The 10,457-nt window shown below is 43.8% G+C and overlaps 1 protein-coding gene across 1 annotated transcript; it reads right to left on the bottom strand.

Annotated features, from left to right (window-relative positions):
- Window positions 1-989: 989 nt before the first annotated feature.
- Window positions 990-4,634, bottom strand: LOC128325836 (C-X-C motif chemokine 10-like). Its single transcript, XM_053251671.1, has 4 exons — window positions 4,409-4,634; window positions 3,601-3,733; window positions 3,041-3,113; window positions 990-1,765 (listed from the first exon to the last, which is right to left on the bottom strand). Exons 1-4 carry the CDS (start codon window positions 4,467-4,469, stop codon window positions 1,742-1,744), a joined length of 291 nt encoding a protein of 96 aa, XP_053107646.1. The 5' UTR covers window positions 4,470-4,634; the 3' UTR covers window positions 990-1,741.
- Between the last annotated feature and the right edge of the window lie 5,823 nt (window positions 4,635-10,457).

The following is a 10,457-nucleotide window of genomic DNA, read 5'->3' as shown; positions in this document are numbered from 1 at the left end:
AATTGCCTTTCCCCCCATCTTTATTGGATGGAATGTCTGGGCAAAACATATATACTTCGGGTGGAATGCATGTGTGTTCCACTCCCCATTTATCCTCCCCAGGACTCTGAGAAGTGGCTTAGGCTGAGAGAGAGTGACTGACCCAAACTTACCCACTGATCTTCATGGCAGAGCATAGATTAAGCCAGATCTCCAGGACTGGGTCCAACCACACCACCTCTTTTAAGGCCGAGTTCTCAGCCTTAGGCCCCTAGATATTGTTGGACTACAACTCCCATCATCCTCAGCCACAGTGGTCTTTGTGGCTGGGGATTATGAGAGCTGTAATCCAACAGCATGTGAGAATGCAAGTTTGAGAAGTAAGGAAGTGCCTTATTTCCCAGTTTAGTTTATAGCATTTTTCTATACCATATTTCTTTCAAGGAGTTTGTCGTGGAATGCATGTATTTCCGTGCTCTGCCATTTATCCTCCCAAGAACTCTGTGAGGTGGTCTAGGCTGAGAGAGTGACTGACCCAACCTTACCCACTGACCTTCATGACAGAGCATAGATTAAGCCAGCTCTCCAAGACTGGGTCCAACCACACCACCCCTTACGGCTTTAAACCACTATCAACCAGGCTGCAAGGTGGCCATCCTCCCTGATGCCTAGTCTCCTTCCATTGTCTGGATGCTACATGCTGTGCAGTCCTAAACCTGTCTTCTTGGAAGACTGACATCCTGGGAAATGTGCATAGGACTGTGGCCCCAGTGAATGGATTCAGGGGGTGGGCCAGAAATCAATGTGTTCCTGAGGCATAACTAAAATAAAAGTTATCGAACAATGGGAAAGGGGGACTTCCTTCTGTGACCCCACCTGCATGGCCACACCCCAAATGCCATCCCTGCTCCTAGGAAGCTATTATTTCAGAGCTGACTATTGCAAGCCTCGATAGGCAGCCCCTGCACTTTAAAAGGTCATTGTCCTTTGGAGGAAAGAGAGCACGGAAGAACTTTTTTAAAAAAATGCTTTATTTACAAAGTAAACACATCTAAAAAAATAACTCTCTCTCTCTCTTTTTACACATAGTAAGCAAGTACATCAGTTATGCTGGTTCCAAAATAACAGTAGAACCCCAGAGTTTCCAAAGCTGTCAGTGTGAAACACAAACGGAGAACTGCCGCTTTGGGCGGGGGTTGGCAGAGATTCAAACTACTTTTAGCTCTACTCACAGCAGACATTTCCCCCCACCCCCAGACTGGGCAACCCACTTTTACAACCCCACCCCTAGGTACGCTTGGCATCTCAAGCATATATTCTAAAGTTGGCTCTGCAAACAAACCAGACCCCCAACAGCCATTAAGCAAACACCCGTTGTTCACTCCCAACTAGCTGGCTATGCATGCAAGATAGGAGAAATAAATACAGGACTACATTTGGCATGATAGAAGAGCATTGCAGCCAAAGCCACATGGTTATCAGCACTTTGGAGATCACCCACATTGTGACATTATTTTCCTTGAGCTTCCTTTTCTGTTTCCTCTCACAGCAAAAACAGTCTTTGAGCTAAGAGGGAAAAGAAGCTCCAAAGGAGAATTCCCTACATTTTCCATTCTCCTTTGCAAAAAACCAAAAACAGCAGTTAATATAATGGCTGCATGCACTTAGCCCTTTTCCAATGTTGAGTGACGAGCCTCCATGATGCATCTTAAATGCCCATTTATATTTTTACTCTCTTCTCCTTCTTTCTGGCTCATGATCTTTATTTCTTTTTCTTCATAATAGCCTGTAAGGGAAATAAAACAAAACCATTTGTTTTCCACAACTAATGTTTGCTTGTTTGAAACAAATGGGGATGAGAAAGTCAAGAAAAAACGTTGGTATGGGTGGAATCTCAACGATGTGATGTAACCAAAAAGCAGTTCTTATGCTTAGCTAAGGGGACAAGTCATGTTTGCTACTACAAGACCAGCTCTCCTCTCCATATAACCTCTTGCCTGATACTTTTCTAGCATCTTCTTCAGAGGAAATTGTATAGTACATTGAGGCACTTCACACGATCGGTGTGAAGCACCGGAGGGGGTTCTGCTGGGAGAGCGAGCTTAACCTGCTCTCCCTGAAGATGATCTAGGCTGGATTGGCCGCCCACACAACTGCCAGCTCCATTACGGAGCCGGCGAGGGCTACGGGGATTGGGGGGATTGGGCGAGTGCGCGGGGCATCCTGGAGAGACCCCCTGAGCCCAGGAGGCTGTTTGCAGCCTCCTAGTCGGGGGTCTACTCATGTGTCGCTGCATGCCACAGCAACACATGAGCAAAAAGATGAGGTTAACAGCGCGCTCGCTCCATTAACCTCGTCTAAGGGGAGGGGTAACTAGGCGGGCTAGCCGCCTTGGGACTACCGGGCTCGCTGGTGAGCCCAGTGGTTCCCACGATCCATGGAAAGCGGGCTAAGCTCCCTTAGCCCGCTTTTCAGTGATCGTGAGAATAGCTTCAATATCTTTCTTCAGATATACATATTTATGGATTTTCCTGGACTTTTCTGGATTTTGGACTACAATCCCCAAGGAAAGTTACCACACTATGCAAGTACCTTGGAAGAAGAGCTCTCTTAAGCTAGAAACACATCAGGAAAGAGGTTTATGATTGAATAAAAATTAGTTCTGTCCCCTGTCACCTGAGCAAAGACGCACCTTTTAAAAGTGGCGATCCTCTTTATTTAGCAGGGGGAGAGCAACTGGCCCTATCCAGCCCCAGCACAACATCCCTCCAGTAGCTGCTGCTGGAGTCTATCTTGTGTTTCTTTATTGTGGTCCCTTTTGGGGACAGGAAGCCATCCTCATTCATTCATTCATTCATTCATTCATTTCTATGTAAACTGCCTTGGGAACTTTTGTTGAAAAGTGATATATAAATATTGGTCATACTAGTATTTGTATAGTTACACAGCATCGTTCAGACTTCACGCCTCTCTTTTCCCCTGGATGAGATGTTGGACCACCAGGCCGCTTTCCTTGTGCCCTCTCAATTGTGCCCTTGCTCAATATGGCCCCCTTGCTTACCGCTTTTATTCTCCGGCCTTGGTCTGAAGAAATGTTGAGGCATCCTTTCTGCCCACTCCTTTTGAAAGTGACTCTGCAAGGAATTAATTAATATTACTACTGATATTCAACATTTAATACCTATTATGCATTTTGTTAATACGCTTTACATACTGCCTCGGAGAAGGTTCATTTTTATCTGTAGATAACATGCTGTAGGATAGGAATTGTATCTGGGTCGCCAGATGTCTTTGGACTACAATTCCCATCATTCCCTTTAGCCATTGTGGCTGGTGATGATGGGAATAGTAGTCCAACAACATCTGGGTACACAGGTTTGAGAACTCTTGACATGTATGTATGTATGTATGTATGTATGTATGTATTTATTTATTTATTTGATTTGTATAAATTATGCTTTTTTCTAGAATTTCTTTAAGTCAAAGTATATCCAATCTCTTGGTTTTTAAAAGTATATTCACCCTCTTGGGGTTGTTTTAAATTAAAACAAAAAGTAAACTAAAGGCAAAAGACATCTGCATCAGCTGGCTACAAATGTAAAAACAGGCAAATCTACTTACACCAGTTCCTCCTGATCACAGTTGCTGCTTGGCCGGTGGTATTCAACTCCAGAAATGCGCTTTGGTAGGACAGAGTTCATGGTTATGGTTCCTCGGCAAAGACAGCGTCCTCTACCCATAGAAGTTGGCATTCCTTCAATGAACAGCACAGAGGCATCGAGTTAGACACAGGCACACTCAATTTGTTAACAACTTCTCTGCAGGAGATTTTCTATGATAATCTATTGAGAGTGATTTCTCCTCTAGCAAAATCCAGAAAAGTTAGACTTTTTCATCTTTTCTTTTCTTTTTTGGTTGCAGTTTCTTCCCTATGTACTGTACTATAGTGCAGTACTCTGGGCACTATAGGGTTGCCTTTAAAAAAAAAAACCTGGCCTGCTCCTGTGCCTTTAATAGTGGGCTAACAACCAGAAATTCAGGAGCTGACCTCTTTCCTTTTGCATGGCTTTGTTTACCTCCATGCTGGGAAACAATTTTACTTGCTTGATATTGTTCACACCAATGCAAAGTTTCCGCAAGCAAGGGAGCTTGAGAAGAAAAAGAGGGAGGGAGGATGATGCCTAATCTAACAGCATCTGTTGACTCAAGTTTGGGAACCCCCTGGCATAGGAAACAGTCACTGTGCCCTGGAAATGGGGAGAAAGGGTCATTGGCAATCTCCAGCGAAAAAATGGGGTGAAAGTGCCCATCTCCCTCAAACTACCTCAAAATGGACTGACAATAAGCAAAACTCTAGAATGTCCCTTTGTCAACAGCATGGAACAGAAGAAAATAAAATAATATTACATTAATATTTAAAGAATATTACCTTGTGTAAAAACTGTTCCAAGGAGAAGAAGCAGGAGGATGAGAAAGGACTTCTTGATCATCTTCACTTTCCTTCAGGCTTTTCTTGCTTCCAATTCTGCTGTTGGAGTAGGAAATGTGGTGTGTGGAGAGAAGCAGCATTCAGGCTACTATTTATCTGCTGCTCTCACCCACTTTCCCCATCCTTTGGGGAATTTCCCTTTCCCCGTGCACTTTCGCTTCCCATTTGTAGCCATTTCAAAGAAATGAGCTGCCAAAATGGAACAGTAGGTGGAGTCCCGAATTTCTGGCCATGCAGAAAGGATGGACAAAGGGAGTTTTCACGTTCCTGGCCATTTTTTATAAAACAAACAGCTGCCCTTTTATGGTTATGTTTCCCCTTCTTCACATTCTTCATTCTGCTAATATTAATTTTCTCATTAAACTTTTTCCTGTTTGCCTTGCTGCTCATTAAACATATAATTATTTATTGTTCTTTATTATTAATGGTTATGACCTTTATAGCATGTTTTTCTGTAACAATGTATATGCAAAATGGTGTGCAAAAATTAGGGATTCAGCCACATAATCAAATACACAATAGGACAGTTAAACACTAATAAGAAATCCTAACTTTAAAAATAGTAAGCAGCAAAGCATTACACATTAAAGGTCTGTTTGAATAAGTGGGCTCTAAAGCCTGCCTGAAAGTGGAAAAAGATGGAGCATGATATATTTCTTTAGCGAGGACATTCCAACATTTTGGTGCCACCACCAAAGAGACCTGTCCATTGTAGAATTCTCTCCCTCCTCATGTTTGTTTCACTCAGTGCTCAATTTATGGGGGAAGAGCTAGAAGGCCCTTAATCTACAAGCCTTAGCCCTGACTTCCCCCAAATTTAGCTAAATCATGATCCACTATAGCCTTCTGAAACAATAGCAGAGGGAAGGGTCGGCTTCTGGTGCCCTCTGTGAAACTGGATTTGGCAGACATCTCCATCTGGTAGCCACAGGCAGTGTGGCTCCCAGCATGTTGCCCACCTTCTCCTTCAGGATTCCAGCTGCAGAGGAAGATGTGGTATGATGTGTCACATGAAGGAGGACCAGAGGTGACTCATGAGGCAGAGTGAGGCAGTTGCTTCCGGCAGCAAATTATTGCTCCCACCATCCTCCATTACCTTCCTCTCCTGTTCCACACCAAGGAGCAGCTCTTTGTCTTCTCCTTCTTCTCTTGACTGCCTCCTCCTCCTCTTTGCTGCCACCACCTGCCTACCTTGGCGTGGGGGACACATCCTCTCCTTTGCCGCTTCCCTCATGTGCTGCTTGGCTGATTATGAATTCCCCTCCTTTTCATAACCAGCCCAGCAGTTCATAAGGGAAGAGGTAGAGGAGGGTATCTGCAGTGTTTTGTGGCAGCTATCACAGCCACAAAGGATGAGGAGGAGGTGGAACTGAGTGAGTGAGTGTGTGTACGCGCACACACACACACACTTGCATGCATGGAATCAAGTGGTAGTCATTGCTGCTACTGCTGCTTTTAAAAAAAGGGAAAGAGGAGGATGAAGGTTGCATGCAGCAGGGCAGAATTGGGCACCCTGCCTCAGGCTGGCATACCATGGTCTTGGGCCACCACTGAGGCAGAAGAAGCTAGCTGAAGCAACCCAGCATTCCTGCCCATGGAGTGCAATGTGGCCCACCCTCTGGAGCCGACGGCTGCAGCATGGAAGGGAGCACGATCCCAAGAGCTGCATAGCAGGCACTGCTGCAAATGCCACAACAATAGCAGGAAAGGGAGGCTGGAAATAGGCTTGTCATTGAACAAACGGTCAGTGGGATGGCTGTTTCCTTGCGCTGAGTGGGAGAAGGTGGCCCCTCACTGGATTCCGTGGTGCTGCCTTTGTTGGGATTGCAATGGCAATTGGGCTGTCCTTAGCCAGAAGGCAAAGGGTTAATCTTGCCTTTAAAGATGTAAGGATGTGGTGGGGATTCATATGTCAATGAATTCCCTGTATACCAGCTTTGTGTAAGATAGGCACAAAGAGAGAGACACAGACTCCTCTCTCCATCCAGACAGAGACGTAACCCAGCTAAGTCTTCCTTATTTTAAGAAAAGTTTCCTACAGTTATGAATTATGGTTCAAGGCGATTTCTTTAGAACCCAACTCTGCTAGCAGCCCTATGCCCTAACTGTCCCACTGCAGACCACCACCAAGTCTTGTGGTTGAGACTTCCTACTCAGGACTGGCTTTAGGAGTGTGTGACCAAATAGCATACTCTTGGGTACCACTTGGGACGCTGCATATTCTAACCAAGGCTATGCACCATGCACAGCGCACCCAAAGTGTGGCACCCTGTTCAGTTGCAGAGGCCACATACACCTAAAGCTGGCCTGGAGGCCGAGAGTCATAAAAGAGGCCCGGCTCTCTTGGACCTCATTGTAGCTTAGCTATTTCATTTTCTCTTTCCAAGAAGCTTCTAAGGTCTTAAGATTCATTTATCTTCAAATTTACATACCGCCTTTCATTTACAAATGAAACACCCAAATTTACATACCGCCTTCCAAAAAAAACCCCCAAGGTGGTTTACAGCATATTTAAAGCAATAAAATCTATAAAAATTAAAATAAAAAAATCCCAATAAAACATTAAAAGTTCCGCAAACAGAAACAGCACTGAAGAAGGAATACAGCACCTCTTAAAATATAAACACCCAAGTAAAAAGGCATGTCTTTACCTGCTTTCTAAAACTGTGAAGTAGATTAAAGAGTGGATGCCCATTGGGAGAGCATTCCAAGGCCTGGGGGCAATGACCAAGAAGGCCCTGTCCCACATGCACAACAATTGAGCCTCCCTTAGCATGATTGTCTCCTCAATCGCCACATGTTCAAGGATCAGATATGCACAGAATCCAGACACCTATTCCCCTGAACGAATGATTTGGAACCCTAGAAAATGGAGGGCCATAGCTTGTGTGCACAGAAGCTGACACATATGTTTAGACCCCTGTACTGACCCGAATCAAAGACGACCCTGAATTTAAGACAACACCCTTAAAACAGAGGTTAAATACAGGTTGTACCTGCAATTACTCAAAAGGAACAGGACTCTGAATTTAAGACGATCTCCCGATTTCTAATACCAAAAAACTTGGGGAAAACCTTGTCTTGGATTCAGGTAAATACAGTATATCAATGATCTTCATTATTTTTCAAGCTTGGGCCACGTTGGCAAAAGACCTTCAGTGTGAAAACCATTCCCCACTGTGCTGACCTCCACACAGTGCTGCACTATTTCTAGTACCAGGCAGCCCTTTCAGAGGAAAGAAACCTCGTCAAGCCCCAGAGCTCTATGGAGAAAGAGCTGGGGAGAACACTTCCCAGTGCTCTCTGCACACTTCCAAGATGTTACTGGGGCTCTCAAGAGGGCTCCGATTCCCTTAAAAGAGTCCCACCAGCACTGGGCAAAGTACCGTACTACATAGTGGGAACAGTCACCTCTCACTGTGCAATGCCAGGGACTTTTACACACAGCAGGTTTTACCGTGAGTTTACTGGGAGGCTTTACTGTGAACTCGAACCTGTCCCCCCAAACCAGACACAAATAGTGGATTTTTTTACCCAGATATAAATCAGGCACACAGTGAAAAACCCGAATTGTGTGTATGAACTGCTCCCCGATAACTCGCAGCGACTTCGGGGTAAATATTCTTGCCGATATGTGAACACACCCCCTCCATTCTGGAGGAGATACGAGTTAAAGGGCTTTAAAAGCCCCGTGTGAAAAACTTCCAGGGGAGCTGTGTGGAGTATTTGGCTTTGGCCAAAGCATCACACAAGCCTAATAAACAATTAGTCATGGAGCCACACTTAGGGTCAACGTGGGAGCAGTCACTGGGTCCCAGGCCTTTCAGTGAAGAACACTGGTCTATTCTGTGCAAATGTCGCCCTTGAATGAGTGAAGATTGGGGTTTGGGCAGGCAGGAAGGTGTGACCCTTCCATACACTTATCTGTATCCAAATGAATAAGGCTTCTGTCCTCAGACAGTACAGTGGAAAGAGAAACTCAGCAGGGAAATTCCGTCCAGTTTTGTTGACCAAACAATAGCCTGCAATTTTATGCGGCAAGCGATATGTCATGGCCATGCTGAGCCATTTTACAATGTGTATTGACAAGCTGCCCAGAAATCTACAAATAAGTCTGGCCTTGGCAGAGCTACTAAGCCACGGCAGGAAAAAACTTTAACTCTGATAGGTCAGCTACGCCCATTTCTGTAGGTAAATGACCTTAAAATGGTAGTTCTTATGCTGGTGACCATCAGGCTTGACTACTGTAACTTATTTGTTTGTTTGTTTGTTTGTTTAGCACATTTTTAAACCACTCTAACCCAAGGTCTCAGGGCGGTTCACAGCAAACAAATACTAAAAACAATTTAAAACAAATAATAAACAATCAAAAGTTTAAGAAGTTAAAATGTTAAAAAGCTAAAAAGCTTGGGTGCATGCTATAATGTAATGTAATGCACTCTTGGGTGCAGAATGTGGCAGCCAGGATGGACTCTGGGACAACACAAAGGGACCATATAACACCAATTATGAAAGAATTGCACAGGCTGACAATATGTTTCCGAGCGAAATACAATGTGCTGGTCAGAGGCATATCTAGGGAACATAGCGCCTAGGGCAAGCACTGAAATTGCGCCCCCTATCCAGACATCTGACACCCATCTTTCAGATAACTTTACCATAATATCAGCTGAAAAATACAAGTCAAGCTCATTAATCTTTTAATATTTCAAAAACTATTTAGCAGTGGATGTAGCCAGACCAAAAAATGCTGGAAAATGACAAATTTCAGTATGCTGGGGCTCATGAAATACCCATGGAGGTGTACTTGGAAAACTAAACAGAAGTGCCTGTCTAATTCTCTTCTGTGCATTGTAGCATCACTATTACATAAGTTTTAAAAAATAAATGGAGAATTTGACTTTTCCCAGATACTCTGAAAATAATTAAAGGATATGCACAGTAAACTGTGTCACTGCTTGGAATATATTCTAGTATTTCAGAAAGACAATTAAAATGAGAGAAAGAGAGCAAGAAACTCCCAGTGAGCCTTAATACTAGGGATTTCACACTGATTCAAAGACAAACTCACCATTAATAGCCATATTATTCAGACATCACATTTAACTCACTTATCACAAGAAGCAAAGTAAGAACAAATGAATACAATCCTAGCTCATAAGCTTCAACTCAGTATTCACAAGCCTTGATTCTCTGTACATAGTGCCAAACTGAATATGTACACAGTGACTTATATTATATTATTTTTTAAAAAAAATTACCTGTAGCCCCTTCAGGGGGCTTCCTAAAGACCATGGGGGGGTGTCTGCAAATGTTCTGCCTCCCCTGCTGGCCTTTAGGGCCTCACAGGGACCATTTGAACATGTGTGGAGGCCATTTTTAATAATAATATTTTTTTAATTTTAAAAAAAGGCCGCTATAAACATAATGGCCACCGCACATGCTCAAATGGCCTGTGTGAGGACTGGCATGGCCTAGGGCCTCACAGAGGCCATTTGAGCATGTGCAGTGGCCATTTTGTTTTTGGTGGCCTTTTTTTTTTTTTTAATTAATTTAAAAAATTGCGCCCCCCTTCAAGTGGTGCCCGGGGCACGTGCCCTACCTGCCCTACCCTATATTCGCCCCTGGTGCTGGTCATTACCTATAAAGCCCTGAAAGGCCTAGGTCCAGGGTATTTTAGAGCCCACCTTCTTTGTCATGAACCCTGCCATCTATTAAGATCATCTGGGGAGGTCCGGTTAGGGTTGTTCAGAGGCGACCCAGGGCCGGGCCTTTGTGCCTGCCCCATGGCTTTAGAATGCACTCCCTCTGAAAAAAAGAGCTTCTCCATCTCTGATTTCTTGTTAAAAGACCTTTAAATCATGCCTATTTTCTCCGGCTTTTTGTTAAAATTAATTTTGAACTGTTTGTTTTTATACTGTGAAATTACTTTAATTGTTCCACTCTGTGAATAGTTTTTAATTGTTTTTATTCTGTGAAATTATTTTAA

Source organism: Hemicordylus capensis, chromosome 5, assembly GCF_027244095.1.
Source record: "Hemicordylus capensis ecotype Gifberg chromosome 5, rHemCap1.1.pri, whole genome shotgun sequence".
Lineage (NCBI taxonomy): Eukaryota > Metazoa > Chordata > Lepidosauria > Squamata > Cordylidae > Hemicordylus > Hemicordylus capensis.
The sequence above is the reverse complement of the archived record's forward strand: the minus strand, read 5'-3'. Positions and strand labels throughout refer to the sequence as shown.

Excerpts from the sequence above, each read along its gene's own strand:
- LOC128325836 (XM_053251671.1), bottom strand. The coding sequence starts at position 4,469 with ATGATCAAGAAGTCCTTTCTCATCCTCCTGCTTCTTCTCCTTGGAACA. Across the intron at positions 3,114-3,600 it reads TGTGATCAGGAGGAACTGGT|AGTCACTTTCAAAAGGAGTG; the intron begins GTAAGTAGATTT and ends AATTCCTTGCAG. Across the intron at positions 1,766-3,040 it reads AAGGCCGGAGAATAAAAGCG|GCTATTATGAAGAAAAAGAA; the intron begins GTAAGCAAGGGG and ends TTTCCCTTACAG.